Raw genomic sequence first — 21,586 nt, 5'->3', positions numbered from 1 at the left:
CCAATGTAGATGATTGCTTTAACGATGCTGAGGAACTGTCTTCCAAGGATAATGGGTGGATCGTACTCGTCTTCTCCCATGTCAATAACCTGAAAGTCTGTATGGACAAAATGATCGTCTATTTTGACAGCGATGTGAGTTACTATACCTTCAACCTTTCGGAATGCCTGATCTGCCATCTGGAGCTGAATGTATGTTGGTTTTAGGGGCACGGTTCCGAACAAGAGCCGATAGGTGACTGCAGCCATTATGTTGACGCCCGATCCGGTGTCGCAAAGTGTCTTGTAGAAGTTGTACTCATTGATGGAGCAATGGATGCTTGGCATTCCTGGGTCATCCTTCTTGGTTAGAAACGGTGACTTAAGTTGATGATCTTGACCTCCATGAACTGCAGTGACCATCTTAGCTGACTCGGTCCACACTTACTTGTTCCTGTTCCTCCTGTCGGTCCTCTTCCTTGGTTCATGTCTAGATTGCTCTAGGATTTGTGTAGTCTTGTTCTTGAAAGAAAATGTCTCCTTCCTCCCTTTGATGTAGAAACTGATCTTGGCAGCACTAGCTTAGATGACAGCTCCCGAGGTGTTCAGGAATGGCCTCCTAAGATGATGGGTGCCCTCTCATCATTACCGGTCTCTATCACCATGAAGTCTGCTGGGGCGTATAAGGTACAAACTCGGACATAGAGGTTCTTCAATATTCCCTTTGGGAAACTTAATGTCTGATCTGCAAACTGCAAACACATGGTTGTTTCTAATAGAGGATATGTAAAGAATTTTTCATAGAGTACCCTAGGCATAATGTTGACACTAGAGCCAAAGTCGCAGAGTGCTTCTGGGAAGTCCACCATGCCGATGGAGATCGGGATGACGAGGCGTCCTGGATCGCCTCTCTTGACCGGCAGAAGGTCAGTAGTAACTTTAGTGACGGGGTTACTCCAGTAGTTACCTGCATCAAACATGTCTATAAGATTTGCAGATTCTAATCCTTTCGGTTGTGATGGTATACCGGGGTTAGTAGCAGGAACAGTAGCAGCTATTTGATTTAACTGAGATTCAATCATTTTATTAAAGCTAATTTGATTCTTGATGGCAGTAGAGAAATTATCCATTCTATTATTTATATTTTCTAGCATTTTATCATTAGATGCCAATTTCTTAGATAGGTTATCCATTAGCTTCCCTTGATAAGATACAAACTCTCTCAGAGGTGGAAAATTATTATTATTATTATAAGAATTGTTACCTTGATAATTACCTGAGTAGTTAGGCCTCTGTTGATTCCAACCTTGATTTTGTTGAGGATGGTTGTAGTAATTGTTGTTGTTGTTGTTGTTGTTGATGTAGTTCACATCCTCAAGCATCTTAGGGCAGTGATTGCCTGAGTGTCTAGTATCTCCACACTCCTCACAAGTCATGTGAGAGTCGTAGATGTGCATGACTTCTTTCTTATCTCCAGCTCTATCTTCGAGCTTCTTCATGAGCAGGTCTAGCTTAGCAGACAGCATGTCTACCTCCTTGAGCTGATGCATAGCTCCACCTCTCTTATGTGTCCGGGTCCTCTCTTCATTCCAGCCTTGGTTGGACGCCATGTTCTCCACAAGAGTTGTGACTTGTGGTATGGTGAGTGATAGGAATGCTCCTCCAGCTGCAGCATCCATGGTCTCTCGGGCACTATTGCCGAGCCCGTGATAAAACGTCTGCATCAGTAGCCAACTATCCATTCCATGATGGGGACATTCTAGGATGTAATCTTGGAAGCGCTCCCATGCTTCTGGAACAGATTCATCATGTTGTTGCTGAAAACTTGTAATTTTCCCACGGAGAGCATTGGTCTTGCCCATGTGAAAGAACTTAGCCAGAAAGTTCGTGGAGGAGAGTGCCCACGTAGTATTATTCTCCTTTGTAGCGTAAAACCAATGCTTCGCTCTCCCCAACAGTGAGAATGGGAAGAGGCAAAGTAGTATAGCATCTCTGGGGACTCCTGATATGGTAAATGTGTTGCAAATCTCCAGGAAGTGTTGGAGATGAGCACTAGCATCTTCGTGTGCCTTCCCACAGAACTGGTTGGATTGCACCATGTTGATAAGTCTAGGCTTGAGCTCAAAGTTGCCATCGATCTCTGCAGCAGGTCCAGTGCGGATGTTGTCCGTAGTGGGAGCTGAGAACTCACGGATCGATTTGTTCGCCATAGCTTCGAACTCTGAAGACAAGTTCTGGTGATCTTCTTGATTGGATGAAGCTTCTTGCTGAAGTGTTGATGATCCCTTCTTGAGCTTTGCTCTTGTTTTTCTGAATAACACTTCGGGATTGTCAACAAAATTTCCTGGAAGATGTCTTCTATTCATACATTACCCTGCATAAGATTAAATAGAAAAATATCGGGGTAAAACTATATGAGAGAATTGATAATCTCAATCATATTAGTGATGCTAATGATGACTCGAAATTCCATATTCATTTCCTGATTAGAAATCAACCTTCCCCGGCAACGGCGCCAAAAATGCTTGTTGGGCATTCTTAACGTCACTACCAAAAGTAGACTTAGTTTTCTAATTCTGATAACGGCGCCAAAAATGCCAATCCTATCCCTCATACCACTTAAGCCAAGTTGTCATCCCCAGCATGACATGAGAGACGTGGTATTGAAATATGCAATTGCTCTTCAAAATAAATAATAAATAAGATCTGCAAGCGCACAGATTAATACCGATGTATCATTTTAACCGGGAAGTATTTCAGGTATCGTTATTTATATTTTAACCACTGGGAAGGGATTGCTAAACATCAATATTGATTATAGAATGGAATATAAGATTAAGTATCTATCATTGCATGTATAATTGAGAGCATTTATCTATCTCTTTCATACAAGGATAAGTGTCACATAAAAGATAGATAAAATATGAATGGTGACAAAGATAATTAATCTGATCAGCATAACTTAGCCACATATAAATATGATAAGCACCTCAATAGATATTCTAGCAAGTCATTAGCATGGAATTAGGATGAACTACAAGAATATTTCCTAAGTTATTCTTAACTATAAAATCTAGCATATCATAGTTAGTGCAAGTATACTTGGCAATTATTGCGAGGCAGGACTACGCCCATGCATAGTGATATTATCAAGGAATATGAGAAACATCGCAATCACTCCCCTGTAATAATGTTGCTCTGCCAGCCCTATACACGAGAGGGGGACTATATAAGAATCAATGGAGCTGTCACTACCACGAACTACCCCGCGATCTGGCATATAGGGTACAATCGCAGATAAATACGGTATAGACACCACGCCTACACAATACTTATCATTTACCCACTGTACACATGGATAAATGTTATACGATCCTGAACATGTATATAATTCCATTCTAACTAAGCCAAGTATATAACTATGATAAACTAAGAACAATATAATTGCGAATATAAACAAGTAGAGCAAAGTAATAATCAATATATTGAAGTAGAACAAAGTCATATTCATAATATTAAAGAACAAAGATGAACAATTGAAGAACAATAGAGAATTACCAAGAATCCTCTTGACAGATCTAGAAATCAATCGAAGATTGACTCCTTCTAGTTCTAATCCTATGTACCTATGCTAAACTAGAGATCTAATTGATGTGGTGGCTCTAAGGCTTGATCAGAGGCTTCTTCTCCCAAGATAAATAATGAATTAGGGGTCTGAGCTCTCCTCCTCCAGGGGCCAGGGGGTCAGGTTATATAGTCCTTCCAAGTGAATATGGGCCGTCGCATCAAACCGACGTTGATTGAACGGTTATCCTTGATTCTTTAGGTCGGTGGAGCATGATCCGTGAGATTGGCTGTGATTGGTCCCGAGGCCAGGGCGGGCGCCCAAGACGGCGGGCGCCCTGCCCCCGAGCCCGTCCGGTCTCCCGTTCGTTCCCGTGGCTTCTGGAGTCTTCTAGATGTAGGATAATTGCGCGGCACGTTAATATCTCTATGTAAACCCGACGTATGGGCCTTTCTTCTATAATTCCTGATAACCCCCTGCAGAAATAGACAAACACCAAAACTCGTAGAATTCTGTCAGATAAAACCCTAAGTCTGGATGTTGATTTCATTTGGATCCTTTTCTTTATTTATTTGCTGATTATATTTGATACTTAAGGACCGTCAACAGCCATCTAGGGTCCTTATTCCACTAGGGAACTCTACAAGCAGGGAGGGAGAGGAAAGGGGGAGGGGACTCGGCCCACCTTCCCTTGACGCCGACGAGGACGACCTTGCTAGGGAGATGGTCGGGGGGCAATAGCGGGTTCTCAGTCAGAGTCTCTAGCGACGAGGCATGCCATATCCAGTGTTCATGTGAAATATTTGTGGCAGATACCGTAATTAGGGGTACCTGTTGACGGTCCTTAAGTATCAAATTTAATTAACAAATAAACAAAGAAAAGGATCCAAATGAAATCAACATCTAGACTTAGGGTTTTACTTGACAGAATTCCACGAGTTTTGGTGTTTGTCTATTTCTGCAGGGGGTTATCAGGAAATAAGGAAGAAAGGCCCACATATCAAGACTACATAGAGATATCAATGTGCCGCGCAATTATCTTACATCTAGAAGACTCTAGAAGCCACGGGAAGGAAGCGGAGGCCGAACGGGGCCTGGCACTGGGTGCCCGCCCAGTTGACCTGGGCGTCCGCCCCCTCCTGGAGTTGGATCAGGACTCTCTTTCGGGAAAGATCTCCACCAACCTAAAGGATCAAGGATAACCGTTCAATCAATGTCGGTTTGATCCAACGGCCCATATTCACTTGAAGGGACTATAAAACTAGACCCCTGGCCCCTAGAGGAGAGAGCCTCTCAACCCTAATTCATTATTCTCAAGGGAGAAGAAGCCTCTGATCAAGCCTAGAGCCACCACATCAATTAGACATCTAGATTAGCATAGCTACATAGGATTAGAACTAGAAGGAGTCAATCTTCGATTGGTTTCCGGATCTGTCAAGAGGATTCTTGGTAATTCTCTAATTGTTCTTCTAATTGTTCTTCTAATCATCTTTGTTCTTCAATATTATGAATATGACTTTGTTCTACTTCAATATATTGCTTATGACTTTGCTCTACTTGTTTATATTCAAGATTATATTGTTCTTAGTTTATCATAGTTATGTACTTGGCTTAGTTAGATTGGAATTATATACATGCTTAGGATCGTATAGCGTTTATCCATTGGATCCATAGGTAAATGATAGATATTGTGTAGGCGTGGTGCTTATACCGTATTTATCTGCGATTGTACCCAATATGCCAGATCGCGGGGTAGTTCGTGATAGTGACAGCTTCATTGATTCTTATATAGTCCCCCTCTCGTGTATTGGGCTGGCAGAGCAATATTATTACAGGGGAGTGATTGCTATGTTTCTCATTTACCTTGCTAATATCACTATGCATGGGCGTAGTCTTGTCTCACAATGATTGCTAAGTATGCTTGCACTAACTATGATAATGCTAGACTATATAGTTGAGAATAACTTAGGAAATATTCTTGTAGTTCGTTCTAATACCTTGCTAATGACTTTCTAGAATATCTAATTGAGGTGCTTATCATATTTATTATGTGGCTAAGTATGCTGATCAGATTAATTATCTTTGTCACTATTCATTACTTCATATATCTTTTATGTGACACTTACCCCTGTATGAAAGAGTTAGATAAATGTTCTCAATTATACATGCAATGATAGATACTCAATCTCATATTCCATTCTATAATCAATATTGATGGTTGCTAATCCCTTCCCAATGGTAAAAATATAAATAACGATATCTGGAATACTTTCCGGTTAAAATACTACATCGGTATTAATCTGTGCGCTTGCAGATCTCATTCATTATTTATTTAGAAGAGCAATTGCATATTTCAATACCACGTCTCTCATATCATGCTGGGGATGACAACTTGGCTTAAGTGGTATGAGGGATAGGTTTGGCATTTTTGGCACCGTTATCAGAATTAGAAAACTAAGTGTACTTTTGGTAATGATGTTAAGAATACCGAACAGTACCCTAATTCATGTTGTGAACCCCCATCTACTTCATCCCAGAGGGTCAGCTCGGACGACCATAGACCGCTCTCTATCTCACCCGAGGCTAAGCCTCAAGGCCTTGGAACTCACTCAGGGTTCATCACGATTTTATGACTCGCCTGAGACCGGTGCTACACGAGACCAACAAACTTTGACTCGCTCGAGATATCTCAGGCAGGGCTTCCCCATAATCTTTGCCTCGCTCGACCCTAGGCTTGGGAACTCTCCGCAGTTGGTGCACTCGAGACTACCTGCGACATCAAGCCATGATCTCTTGGTAGGGCGGCGGTACAGCCAGATAAGACAGGGGTCAAATCTCCATCATGACCACGTCTGAACTAGGCAGGATATGATGCACACCGTGCTGCCAACTCCCATCACTATGTGTATGGGAGAGGCATGCACAGACGTGCAGGCATCAATCCAAGTCCCTATGCCGATGATCGCGTTAGAGTTTAGGGCATTGCTCCCAGCCTAGAAGGTCTCGGCTCTCTACGTCGATCTGAGGGAAGAGGGTCGGCACATCTTCTATAGGGCCAGACATCCTACCCACAGGACAGGTATGGTTCGGCACTGAGGCACGCCTTATACTCCTGCAACGACCAGCTACAGCACCTGAAGGACAGGGGGCCATTCCTCTGTGGTACTACGCCATGCCCCTGCACGGCCTCGGATTCAACAGGAATGGTATAGTGCATTCATATGTAATCTCTGCCTTCCCTTGCAACTATAAAGGAGAAGACAGGGTCCAATTCTAGGACACAAGCCACGCACGACAAGCACAAGAACAACCGCAACAGGCAACCACATGGCACAACAAAGTAGACAAGTCCACATACAACTCCCCATTCCAAGACATGGGAAACATCCCTCTCTCCAGCTTGTAACCCATACTACAAGTACTTTGGTGCAAAATAATACAAGACCTCCTCTCCCACTAGATGAAGGGCATTCTCGGCCTGTACCAATATAAATTGCTTGTGTTCTTCTTGCATCACCATCCGGATTGAGGGCACGTAGATACAAATTTACTAGCTGGTGTAGGGGGCATGAGTCTAGACACAGACAAATTGCCTCTAGAATGATTATAGGTATATTGTGATCACCGCAGGTATACATCCCCTTCCATGCATAAGGACATTTTCCCCAGTGCCAATGCATATAGTCAATACTCCCTAGCATGCTAGAGAATCCACGACGCTCACTAATCTCCATTAAGCGTTCGACATCTTGTACCGTTGGTCGCCTCAAATACTCTGCCCTAAATTTTTCAATCACTCCCTTCACAAACAACTTTAAAAACTCTGCTATAGTACGTTCACCAATTTTATATACTTATCAAGCTGGTCTGTAGGGCTCCAATTTGCTAACTGCCTTATAGTAGTAGTGCGCTTTTTAATTAGCAATAGCCCAAGGTGATTAGCAACATCAAATCTTAAGGTGAAAAATGGTGAGTTCCATGGTTGCTAGGTAAAAACCAACAAGGTGTATAGAAGTGGGGTTAGTGATGACCAATTGATGGAAATTGCTAAAAAGATGTATGTCTCTATGCATAATGATAAATATTTCATGCTGAAGCATATATGGAAGGTTGTGCGAGATGAAATGAAGTGGTCTGCATATGTGAAAAATGGAACAAAAAAAAGAGAACAAGGGAGCAACTAATAAGAGGGCTAAAGTGGTGAATTTAGAAGATAATCCTAACATTCATCCTATTGGACATAAGGGCAACTCCAACCAAACACCTACTTGAGCCCTCATCCTACTTTGAGAGCTCAAACACATCATAAACCTCTCCAACCAAGCCCTTATTTAAGTCATGGTTAATAAGACTCTCATTTTCTCTCTCCTAAACCCCTAGATGTAGGAGTCCCTCATCCTCCTTTCTCTCTTCCATAAAGCTAACAAGTGGGACCAATAAATATGGTCCACGTACAGGACAATATAGTGTAGAAGTAGGAAAAATTTAGGAGATCGGTTGGAGTATGCTAAGGAATAGGAGATGAAATATGGATGAGGGACTCACATTTGAAGAAATAGGAGGGCAAATTTTGAGGGATTGGTTGGATTTGCCCTATGAAGGCTAAGGATGAACGCTATGGAAAAAAGAAGATAACTAAATCTTATTCTGCTATTAGTGAGAAGCTAGACAAGTCTATTCAAGTAAGCACAATGGCTAGGAAGGACCATGAGAAGATGTTAAAGGTGTAGCAAAATTTGGCAAATAGTAAAGTTGAAGATGCTAGGTTGAATGATAAGACAACAAAAAACACCTCAAGTGTAAAATGTTGAACACTTATAGAGAGTTATTGTTAGCACCGACAACCAACATGAATGCTAATGCTTTGGCTGAGAGGGAGAAAGCACCGGAGTGTATGATGTTGGCCTTATTTGCTACAGATAATTAAGCATTCACTAAACTATAATATTTACTTTCTGTGCAATGTTTTCTACAATATTTATTTTCTGTGCAATATTTGTTTCCACTGCATCTCTGGAAACTGAAAACTAGATGTGAACACAGCCCACTATAACTAGCACTATTTATTTCCTGTGAAACTAAAATTGGTGTGAACACTGCAACTTTATTTATCTAGATCATGTGAACTGAAAATTGTTGTGAACACTACATCTTTGGTGTGGTCATATGGATTGCACTATGTATTTGATGTGAACACTGAAAATTGTAGTATTTATTTCGTGTGAAAACTACTTCTCTGGTGTGAATATATGCACGGCCAATACTTCCCTCTATCTGTATATGTAGTTCTCCCCTCTAGCTTCCCATAATGTCTCACCAACTAGTGCATGATGTTGAACCTCATGATGAGGATGACAACATAGATCTAGAAGATTTATACACACTTGATGAAGTTCTAGCCGAGCAAGAAGTATTAGAAGACCTGTAGAACAGCAACTGAAAGCTACAGAACATCTAGAATTCCCTACCTAAGCCAAGGCCCACCTGAGGAAACGCACACGAGTGGGAATTGGCCATGAGATAGTCACTACGACGAAGAGAAGAGAAGACAATAGCAACGAGCAGCTAGACCGATGTCAAGGCATGATCATAGGGACTTAGCCACCTCACCAAAGCTTAGACAGTCACTAGATGGTTGCTGAACCAAAGGAGATGGCGAGCTACACTCCCAGCATAGGCCACCGCCATCAAAAAGACCTTGGTCACTCCCCATGATTGAGCCCAAGCCCCAAGGGAGGACTGGTGGGGAGCACAACAGACAAGAGAAGTCCTCCACAAAGTCAGCATCGATTGGACCCCCACACCTAGGGGCTTCACAGTGACAACCAACCCCTCAGAACGCATGGGATCCCAACGATCCTGGACAAACTCAGACCGAAGCTTGGAAGAGATGGGGTCAAAGAAGTCCACAACATAGGAATTCTAGGGCATGGAGGAGTGCATGACATCCTTTTTTTTTGAGGAAATGGTAGGGAAGTACCCTACCTGTTTTTTTTCGTTTTTCATTACTATGAACAAAGGTAATAACAAATGGAGTCTGTACAACTGTTCAAAATACAAGGCTTGTAAAACACAAAACAAAAACAACAACAAAAGGTACAAATAGACATCATGAAAGACTCTCTCGCCAAGACGTCAATGGATCAAATATCTTCCTCTTAGCCTTGATACACGCCAGACTAAGGTCAGCCTTGTATGCTTCTTTCCATGCCAACAGGGAGGCAGGTATATTATCAAATATAATACCATTCCTTGATTTCCAAATGTTCCAGCAGACAATGATAAAGATTTCTCTGAATATGTGACTACCAAAACTGAGTCTAGCCTATATTAGCATGTCCAGGGGTGGGAGAGAGAGATCCCAATGCACTCCAATCAAGTTCCAGTAAGCAATGCTGAAAAGGTAGACAAAGAATAGGTGATGATTAGTTTCTTCTGGGCCGTTGATACAGAGGACACAATTATAATCATCTAGAAACATATTCTTTCTTCTCAGGATATTCCTTGTGCTAATTCTATCTTTGAGTAAGAGCCAGACAAAGAATTTTTGCTTCCCCAGAGCACCTGATTTCCATAACCAGCTGAAAAGAGGGGAGGCTTCAGTTGTGCCTTGAAGGGCATTGTAGGCATTCTTGGAGGAGAACTTTGGGCCCTAGGAATAACTCTAGGAATCAAGCTGGGTTGGATCACAGTGAAGTCCATCAACAATCTGTTGTAGCTCATCTAATTGAGTTGAGGCCTAGACTGAAAGAGGCAGGTAAAAGACTCTGGTCAGATCACTGTCTAGGAAGAATTTGAGGGAGCAGTTCTTTTTCTTGGCGAATGAATGAAGATGAGGCATCTTTAGCTCTAGCGCATCATCAGACCATGGATCATTCCATAAGGACACTGTGTTGCCAGAGTTGGGGTGGCAGATGGTGAAGTTTCTGAATTTGCTGAATAATTTGATAATATCCTTCCACCAGAAAGAGACTCAGGGGTTTTTCGCATGAGGTGGGATGTTACTGTTGTGGTAGAGTTTGGTCCATGTTAGATTGACCCATGGTATTTTGGCATGACTATAGAACTTATCCAGAAACTTCATGAGCAGAGCTAGGTTCTGATTGTGGATGTTGATTATTCCAAGTCCCCCCACATCTTTCTTTCTACACATGGGTTCCCACGTAGCTAGACAAGTTCCTCTTCTATGTATATCTCCTTTACTCCACAAGCAATGTTTTCTGAATTTGTCAATTTACTAGATGACTGCAGGGGGAATGATAAGGCTACACATGTAATAAGTTGGAAGAGCAGAGAAAACCGACTTCACCAAGGTGAGTTTGCCATGATAAGAGAGAAACTTACTTACACCAGAGAGCCTTTTCTCCATTTTAGAGATTAGGGGGTTGAACTCCTAGACAGTTGGCCTCATGGTACCCAAAGGAAGGCCCAGGTAAGTGAAAGGCATAGTTCCAACTTCGCATCCGAAGGTTCTGGCAAGGTGGAGACTTTTTTCAGCTGAAACATTGATGGGGACTAAAAAGCTTTTATGGAAGTTGACATTGAACCCTGTGGAGTCTGAGAAGGAACGGAGCAGGCCTTTAAGTATAAAGAGTTGTCTTGCATCAGCTGGCATTATCAAGAGAGTGTCATCAGCATATTGTATTATTGGGAAGAACTCTTCGTAGTCATCAGACACTGGGTGATTTAGGAGACCATCATGCCAGGATCTATTAATGTTTGATTGGAGCAGATCGGCAGCCAAGACAAAAAGGAGAGGGGAGAGGGGATCTCCTTGTCTGACACCTCTTTTGCAAGGGAAGGGTTTACCATGCAGTTCAATGAGGAGAACTGAAGAATTCCCAGTTTTTAGAATAGCCTCAGTTCACTTGACCCATTTGATAAGGAAACCCTTATGCTTCATCACCTCAAGAATGACTTGGTGTTTAATTTTGTCGAAGGCCTTCAAAAAATCCAATATAAGGATAATAATCTCTTTCTTAGAGTGATGGCACAGATCAAGGAACTGCAATGCCCAAGCAAGACAATCCTGGATGGTCCTGCCTTTAATGAAACCATATTGGTTAGCATGTACAAGCCTCAGGATGACACTTTGCAAGCAAATTGACAAGAGTTTAGTGATGCATTTAACTGAGTAGTTCAAGGGTGAGATTGGTCTGAAGTCATCGACAGTCTCAGGGTTCGACTTCTTGGGTATTAGGGCAATATATGATGAGCTTCAACCACTGCAAGGATCGTGGCTTAAGTACGAACCGTCGATGATGTAGCAACACTCTTGATAACAGCCATGCTACCACCAAAGCAACCCAAGGCTCCCCTAGCACAGGTAGTGTTGTTGGTGCTGCTGACGGAATGCGACACCCTAATGATGCTGCAAGCAGCTTGCCTCAGATGCTTGTAGTCGCACGCTAAGTGCCTAAACCCCTAACAACAAAGGTACCACTAGGGGAGCCTACAGGTAGCTGAAAGGTCCTTGTTTGGTTTTGGTAATTGAGTGACAACTTAGGTGGACTAATAGTGTTTATCTGAGATACATAGGAGATTAGTCCACAGGTGATTATGTGATGATGGAGGAGCTCATTGCACATGAGACATGACATGGAGTCATGTGACCAAGGTGGAGAAGATCAAGATGAGGCTTGGCTTGATGGACCGGTTGCAAGAGTGAAGGGCAAGCCGGAGGCTTTGAAGCGAGGGACCGCGTGTGACGGTGAAGCTTGAGCAAGACTTGGCGTCGATGGACCGAGGCAACGGTGAAGAGCAAGTGAGGTCAAGATCGATGAACCAATATGGTCACATGATGATATGAAGTGGATCATATCATTTGGTGATTGGTTGGTGCATGTCTTGCATCAACATTGGAGGAGATGAGATGGAAAGCGCAAGGCAAAGGTATAACCTAGGGCATTTCCATTTCATCGATCATAGGTGTGTAGAGAAGTTTATGACTGGATTTAGGATAGATGGCCGTACTATCATGAGGGGCAAACTTGTTTGCATATCGGTCATCTAGTGCCACTTGAGCGATCTAACTTTGCATACGTGTTAGGATCGAGTGGCGTGGCAAGTTGAGAGGCTAACTCCCTTGGAAAAATGTTTGTGAAAATGCTAACACACTTGCACAGGTGTTGTGACACTTTGGTGTTGGCACATGGAAGCAAGGGAAGAAGTTGGAGTTTGTTTCATGCAGCGCGTATAGGCCGGACACGTCCGATGTGAGGCCGGACGCGTCCGATATGAGGTCGGACGTGTCCGAGTTGAGGCACCGGACTCGGAAACAGTTTCCACCTAGAGTCCGGTGTGTTTCGTTCGGAAAAGACGTTGTCTCGCAGAACTCTCTGAGTTTGAGACCGGTGAACACCGGACGTGTCCGGTGTGACACCGTGTTGGCGTTTCTTAGCAAAACCATTAAAGATAGAGTTTGAGTCCATCCCTAATGATAACACTAGAAACGTTCTTGGCATATCCTAACCACCATCACTTTAGAATGATAACCCAAGGCTCTTTACGGCGTGGGCCTAGGCAGTGCAGTCTGGTACTGATGATTAGTAATGCCAGATTGGCCTTCCTAACCATCCTTACTTACGATATGCAAAGCTATGGCCCGGCGCCGCGTGAGTGTACAAGGATTACAATCTTAAGTAAAGGTACTTAGGTACGCCAATCAAAAGCTCAGTATGAAATAAGAATAACTCTGCAAGCGCACAGAACTATCATTGTAGGATTTCAACCCGTAAATGGGTGTCGTATTTATAATTCCCGTAAGAAGGCATTTATATCTAGCATGGTTATAACATGATTACTTATTAAAATGCATGGTAGGCATAGAGTAAACAGGGGTAAGATATGATATTTGGAGATAGTGGACACACATCTGGGTCATCCTCAAGGATAAAAGATAAAATAAAGAATAAAAGAATATAACTACTGAGCAGGCATGGTTCGTATATAACTGTGCTAAGAACTGTTAGTAAGTCATTTAACTAGCATGTCTAGAGATAGGATTAGGTTTGAGATGATAGGGAGATCCCCATAGCTGGTCTGCCAGCAAATAGAGACTTTACATGACTCCTACCGAATATCCGAACGTGGGGGAATATGAAGGATGACAGGGCTGTCACCACCCTGCCACCTACCCCTTTGCCCGTGGGATACCCGCATATCCATTGATCTCGGCATACATGAACACCATGTTCACGTATTTGGAAATAACTCTTAACCCCCGTGGGCCCCAACCCTTCGGATTGACAGGCTAGGTTAAGAGCAACCGGAATGGCCTAGTGAACCATCATCTCATCCCTAATTCTACTTCTATTCATATAAGTTAGATGAACGATGAAGAATAGGGATGAATATATCAAGAACATAGCACAAGAACTAAGAACTAGTTCATATACTATGAACATGATATAGACATAACTATACTCTAGTTCATAAGCACAATTATATAAAGATAACAAGAACTTGCTCATGGAAGAAGACTGATTATGATTCATACCAAGAGGATCCTTTCTTCCTAGGAGACAAGCTCTCCTTGGTAGCTCTTGCCTTGCTCTACTACTAGTCTAATACTAAAGATACAAGTGAGAGGTGTGAGAAAATGTAGACTCCAAATGATGTGTGTTTTACAAATGAGGGGGAGCCATCTATTTATAGCCCAACTAGGATGGTTCGGGGGATCTAAATATGGTAGTAGGTGAAACCGTCATATGCATGGCGGCATGCAACCGCCAAAGAAAGGTGGGGTCGGTTTGCCGCCACCAAGATTGCGCCTGCAACCAGGTGCGACCGCAACCTAGTGGGCCCCACCTGGCCACCGCCTTTGCGTGGCTTGCTCCCTGCTGGACCTCCTTTGCTGCTTCGATTACGATTGGGTCCAATTCGATGTTGAAGGTGGGCTTCTTGTTTATTTTTGATTGCGCACTTGTGGATTCGTCTTTTGTAAATTGTGCTTTCTTTATTTTATTGTTTTCTTCCACTTGTCACGTTATAAATCCTGCAATACAAAATACCATGGTACAAGTGGAACTATGTCAATAGCAAAAGCATATATGATTTAAATATGTTTATTCCTCTTCTTTTTAGTCTAAGTTGGCAGTATAAAATCCTCCATAGTGACTGCCAACACACCGGACGCGTCCGAGTTGAGCGTCCGGTGCAAACTCAGTTTTTAGAGCTCTCTGAGTTTAGGTCCGGTGCACACCGGACACGTCTGGTGTGTGAGTCCGGTGCAGCGTCCGGTGCTATGACGTTTTGCAACGCTCCCTGAGTTTAGGTCCGGTGCATACCGGACGCGTCCGGTGTGACACCGGACACGTCCGGTGTGTTCAAAAGTGAGAGTCTAGTGCCTTGTTAGTGTTGAGGGCACTGGCTAGTTTTCTAACGGTCAAGAGCACCGGACGCTGGTCTGGTCAATACCGGACGCGTCCGGTGTGAACTAGGACGCGTCCGATGTGGTCGACTTTTGCCTAGTGAATGGTAACGGCTAGTTTAGCCCTTGGGGCTGTAAATAGAAGTGGTGGCCGGCCCTGGCTTGTGCTGAGCACCCTTGGGACTTAGTGTCCATGCTTGGGGAGTGCTAGGAAAGCCTCTAACTCACTTGTGCTTGCAAGAGTGCGAATCAATAGCGAGTGAGTGATTCTAGTGCACTGCATTGAGAGATTGCATCGAGTGGCACTAGGTGTTCATGTTCCAAGTCGGTGGTGCTTGTTACTCTTGGAGGTTGCCACCTTCTAGACAGCTTGGTGGCTTGTGACTCCGTCGAAGCATGCAAGGAGATTGTGTGGTGCTCCATAGAAGAGATTGTGAGTGGTACGGTGCTCACCCTACGGGGATTACGAAGAGCAACTCTAGTTGAGCGAGACGTGAAGAGCGACAAGTGGTTCGGCCAGGTCAAGTGCTAGAGCTTGTGGTAAGCACTCCACGTGAGAGAGTGTGACTTGCGGGTCACCACTAGCAAGAGGACTGGCGGCAACCTTGGAGTTTGTCTCAACGGGGACGTAGCTTGGTGGCAACCAAGTGAACCTCGGGAGAAAATCATCGTGTCAACATTGTTCTTTCCGTTGGTTTGCAAGTCCTTAACACAAGCTTGTTCTTATATTCATATACTTGTACTTGTGTAGTTGCTCTTGTAATTAGTTAGCTTGTGTAGCTTGCTATTTACCTTATTGCTTGTGTAGCTAGAAGTAGTTCCCTTGCGTGACTAATTTGGTTTGTGTAACCTTGTTAGTCACATTGCTTAGTTTGTGTAGCTAAGTTATTTGCGCTCTCCAATTTGGCATTGGTTGCCTTGTTATTGAGCTTGCTAGTGAGCTTAGACTTTGTGCGCTTTGCCTCACTAGTTTCTGTAGGAGCTCCCCCGGTTTGCAAAGTACTAGTTGCATAGGTTTGTGTGACCTTGCTCCTAGAATTGATTAGGTGACCTCTTGCTAAGGTAGCACCTTGCTTGCTTGTTTAGGATCTTTTCAAGGTGCTATAGAACTTAGATAGAGGGGTGTAGTCTTGGCTAGACCGATAGTTTTAATTCCGCATTTGTTTTCAGTTAGCCGGCGTAATAAATTTTAGAAAGGACTATTCACCCCCCTCTAGTCCGTCATCTCGACCCTTCAAGTGGTATCGGAGCAAGGTCTCTCATTTATGGTCTTTACCGACCCGAGAGGATGGCGGCTTATGGGCTAGATGTTGAGTGTCCACACATTTTTGATGGCACACACTTTGCAGAATGGAGAAATTGGATGCAATGCAATTTTAAGTTTATTTCTCCTCAAATGTGGTGGATTGTAGATGTGGGCTTTTCTTGTGCAATTGATAAAAAGGTTGCAACTCAAGCGCAAAAGAAATGCCTACATCCCGATTGCCAAGCTACTAACATCTTCTATTCATCCATGAAAGATATTATATTTTGTGAGATCTTGGACATGAAGTCTGCCCATGAGATTTGGGTATTTCTTAATGAGAAATAAGGGATGATCTCCAAAGAAGATGTTGTGCCAAATGTGGAGGCACATGAGGATGTTGAGCATGACCACAACACCATGGTTGTGGAGGATTGCTCCTCCTCATGGTCAAGTGAAGATGATGATGATTATTCTACAAGATCACTTGACAAGGATGGTGATGATGCCACAAGTGATGCAAATGATGATGCTACCTCATGCACACTTGATGATGAAGATGATGGCTATGAGAGTGATGCTTCCACAAGCTCATCACCACATTGCTTCATGTCACATGGTGACACTGAGTGATAGGGTACCGATATGAATCGATACTAGGGTGGCCCAATCTTCACGACAGTAGATCAAAAGAACAAGGATAACTTGCTGCGAACAACGGGTAACTAGCTTTATACCTGACAAAGGTTGGATGCGACCAAGCGACGGGGAGAGAGGCACCGAAACCATGAAGACTTCAACCCGATCTCCGAACGACCGCAGAACCACAATCCGGAACTAATCCACACAATACGGTGCAGCCGAACGGAAGCCGTAGAGCACGAAGTAGGGGAACCTAGAGGATTCACTTCACAAGTCCAAGAAGAACAAGGAAGAACAAAGGTTGAGTAAGGCACCCAGCAACACGGTTGCAATATCATGTAGTTTATCAAAATGATCAAAAGTTGTAGATAGCTTAGAGGTAGGGGATATTTATACTAGGAACAACCCTCCTAGATAGGTATGAAAACGAAATAGAGTTTCTGGGTGAAGGCAATGTGAAAGGACCCCTCGGAATGGATTCCCGAACTGGCTTCGCGTGACTGTTGGCCTCCAGAGCAGTTTCCAATAAACTGACCATAACTTTTTATTGGGAAGTCCAAATGACGAACCGTTTGTTGGATGTCAAACTAGACTCTAAGAGCTTTCCAGCAATGTATGCCATGCACCACGAAACGTTGTAGATTGGTACATTTTTGCACGGTTAATTGTACCAACATTCTGTCATGACAGACTGTTGACCTTCTGAGCAGTCTGTACTAATTCTGGTCTGCAGGCAATATGGAGTATCCAAACTAGTCGCCACTAGATTCATTGGAAAGTTGACTCAACAAGATTTCCATCAAGTCCTCATGGGCCTTCATAGCTTTTGTGATTAAAAAGTTATGAAGATTTCTTTGCACTGGTCTGTTTTTTACTTCCACTGGTCCGTTTTTGACTTCCACTGGTCCGTTTTTGACGTGTCTTCTAGGACTTGCACTGGTTCGTTCTTCAGGGTCCGATTCATCCTTCTCTTCTTCTATATACCTGAGTACAATCAAGGTAAAACACTTAGGTAGAATATAATTCTCATAACATTAAAATGAATCTCACAAAGTAGCGCGTGGACCTCTTGTTGTAGCTTCTTTGCACGACTACGTGTAACCGGTCCATCGATGACTTGGGCTGGTGTCGGTGTAGGTAAAACTTGAGTGGTTGTAGCTTGACTTGGAGCTTGTGACATCTTGCTTGCTGGCATGGTCATATCATCCTCCCCTTCTTGAAAAGGAGTCGTCCTCGACTCTAATTCTTCTGATCCAAAGAGTTGTGCTAGGACATCGGTTTGTAATGTTGTGATAACATCGCAATCTTCTTGTTCAATGATAGCAAGGTGTTTGAATCTATAATCATATAAACCAAGTAGTAGCCTTGAATGTGGAAACCTAAATGATTTGGAATTATGTTTAGCTTTCACCTTGAGTGGATGCTTGAATGTTGATTGCCCTGGTATGGTCTCATCATCCTCCCTCCCTTCAAGAAAAGTCATCCACGACTTTTGTTTACCTGAAAACAGCTTAGACAAAATAGAAGGTGGACGTACTTGATAATTCCAATAATCGTTCCTTTTGTTCTGTTCATTTGTTTCATTTTGAATTATTTTTGCATTATTTCCTTTTCCATGTAAGAAACATTCTCTCAACTTTAGTGAACCTGCAAACAGTTTAGAGGATGGTAGCACAAAAATTTCTTCCAATCCAATCATTTGATTCATGTTGTCATGTTTTATCTTTAGAAGATCAAACTTTTCATCAAATGGATGTTGAGAACTAATGTTATTCCAAAAATTATTGTGGCGGCAAAATTTATTCAAGGGTTTAGAAGTATAATTTTTAAACACAATGCTCCAAGGTGTGGATGAACAACTTTTCGGTGTATAGGCTTTGCTTTGCACAAGATTTCTATCTTTAAGTGGATGGTACGAACATGCTGACAACATGAATTGATCGAAACCATAAGCACCAAGCATTTGTTGCATCTTAAAAGATTTCTCACTTTGTTTATCTCTCAATATTTTTGAGTCTAAATCAGCAAGCTTGTTATATGTTACACAAATTGCATGAACCTAGAAGGTATCTACAACATGTTCTCCAATCAAGACAAATCTAAACTGCAAGCTATGAGTAGTATTCATTGAACTCAAAGATGTTATGTTAGAAATTTTCTCAAGCATTTGTTCAATATTGATAGGCATGTTAAGCATAGTATAACACAAACATTCAAGAGGAGATATCCTTGTAAATAAATCAGCACAAGTAACCGACTGGATGATGTGTTGTTTGTTGTTATATGAAGTGTTGCAAGGATCATTCAAAGCACAAAGACTCTCATCAAAAAGAAACTCAGCACTTGCATCAACATGAGTTCCAGTCAAATCAGCACAAATATTTTGGTTATGTTTTATTGCTGAAACAGTGATATCACAAGTACTCAGTATGCGTTGAACAATCAGATTTGATTTATTTTTCATGTATTTTAAATCCAATGATTCTACATGTACCAAGGTTTGAATCTCTAAATTTTTACCTTCATTGTTGATCTTAGATGGTTTTGATGAATTAACTAAAGGGTTGAGAAATGTGTAGTCATCTCAAAGATGTATGAGTATTGAAACATAATGCATCGTATCACACATGTGAATGCAAATCATCATGTACATGAACCATATCAAACCATAGAAAAGATCATGTATGATTGAACTTTGGTTATCAACTTGCAAAATTTCAGCACACGGGTGAACATGTGAAATAATCAAATCAGTGCAAATATTTTGTGTATGGTTAATCCCATTTAAACCATGCGTATTATCATAATTACATGTCATTTTATTTTGCAAACTCAAATCTGATTTATTTTCAATAACTTTTAGACTTTTTGGTGGTGCAAGTACCAACGATTGCACCTCTGAAATCATACCGTTATCCATGTCATGGTTCAGGTTTTGAGCAACACACAATGGGTTTAGTTGAATGGCTACCTTCTCATTTCTCTCAACAAGTATGGTGTTGTCTTGAGCATCCATCTCTTCCCTATTCTCATCACCAACCTGCACATTTGGAAAGACAAAACTAGAAGTAGAGATGAGAGTGTTAGTTTCAAAGATATCCTCACTTGGCCTACATTCTAAATATCTATTTTTCTGTGGTGTATCCCTCACACTCTCATTGTTGACACTCTCAACATTATAGTGGGTGGAATCACTCAACTCTCCTTTATTTTCACTCTCTCTCATTTTGGCAATGTAGCTCATTCTCACATATGTTTTGATGCACAATTACTTCAACGTCTTGTGAAGCCACATATGCATCTGTATCGTTGTCATTGACAATCACTTGTTCTTCCTCATCGAAAATTGGGGGCTGATCATAGTTCACAACATCATTTTCTTCATGAACCTGCATCGCAAAAGGAACAAGAATAGAAGGTATTATCATGTTAGATGTAAATAATTCCTCACATGATTCATCTCTTTTTTCTCTCAACTTTTGTGGATCACTCTCACATAGAATTTTGTGGCTCTCTTTAAATATTGTGAAATCTCTCATCTTCTTATTTTGAACTCTCTCACTGAATTTTGGTTGGTGCCACTATTTCTCACGTATGGTGGAATGTCTCATCTTTTCCTTTTGATTTCTCTCACTCAATTTTGGTTGGTGGCACTCTTGCTGATTTTTTCTTTTGGGGACACATAGTAATCTTCATCATCAATGAGCACACGGGGGCGAATGCTATGCCCATGAGCACGTCCTCCATGTTGTCCACTGTGGCCAAAGAGACCACGGCGAGACTTGGTTGAGCTATGTTCTTTAGCCCGACCGCGCACCACAGGAAGACGTTCATCAAACATCTTTTCCATGGCCTCCACAAGTGAGTTTAGTAGTTGGCGTAACTCAGCCCACGAAACTGATGTTTCTTTTTCTCCATATCGACCACCACGAACACTCGAATTGGATCCTGACATGTTAGCACTTATGCAAGATATAGTGGAATGGGTAAATTTATGGAATCACACAATCTCACCTCTTACTTACCAATGCTCTTTCCTGTTGTCAAGGACAGTGAATTGTGCTAGTGTAGCAGCTCAACAGAAGTGATTCCGAGGTTGCAAGGATTACGAGTCGAATGTCCTGGTTTCAGTTTTAGGTGGAGCTATAGGTGGCTAAACAAGGGAGGCTACGGTACTGAAAATCAAGTGATTTGATGTGCTCAAAAGATATAATGTTGCTGGTATATAGATCCCCAATAATCTGAATATGTAAGCTAAATTTTTCAGTGAGCGAACTGCAATACAACCCCTTTCCTCTTCTTCTACTTTTCTGTTCTTTCTCTTTTCTTTTCTCTGATTTTTTTGAACTCTTTTTTTTTTATACTAACAGGGGTGCGGATAACAAATAAAACACAACACAATATATGTAAAGATGGTGACTAGCAACTTGATGAACACAAAAACACAAGATAATATTACTGTCAAAGGGCTATAGGATTTTTTTGTGGCGTTTTCAGTGGACTATAGGTAATGAACAAAACAGTAGCAAACGATAGATAAACTAAAGGCAGATATGTGGATGATTGTGAGACCTACCGTGACAACGAAAGCTCTGATACCAGTTGATAGGGTACCGATATGAATCGATACTAGGGTGGCCCGATCTTCACGACAGTAGATCAAAAGAACAAGGATAACTTGCTGCGAACAGCGGGTAACTAGCTTTATACCTGACAAAGGTTGGATGCGACCAAGCGACGGGGAGAGAGGCACCGAAACCACGAAGACTTCGACTCGATCTCCGAAC

The 21,586-nt window shown here is 42.3% G+C and overlaps 1 protein-coding gene across 1 annotated transcript in view; it reads right to left on the bottom strand.

Annotated features, from left to right (window-relative positions):
* The window catches only part of LOC8069898, a 70,917-nt gene extending 50,371 nt beyond the window's left edge, over positions 1–20,546 (bottom strand). The window contains exons 1-3 of the mRNA XM_002444185.2: positions 20,511–20,546; positions 20,072–20,188; positions 19,771–19,839 (exon numbers count right to left, since the gene is read on the bottom strand). Of these exons, the coding sequence (XP_002444230.2) occupies positions 19,771–19,839; positions 20,072–20,188; positions 20,511–20,546 (222 nt within the window). The remainder of the gene's footprint in view (positions 1–19,770; positions 19,840–20,071; positions 20,189–20,510) is intronic.

The sequence above is a fragment of the Sorghum bicolor genome, chromosome 7 (genome assembly GCF_000003195.3).
Source record: "Sorghum bicolor cultivar BTx623 chromosome 7, Sorghum_bicolor_NCBIv3, whole genome shotgun sequence".
Taxonomy (NCBI): Eukaryota; Viridiplantae; Streptophyta; class Magnoliopsida; order Poales; family Poaceae; genus Sorghum; species Sorghum bicolor.
Note: the sequence above shows the minus strand (reverse complement) of the source record. Positions and strands in the feature narration are given on the sequence as shown.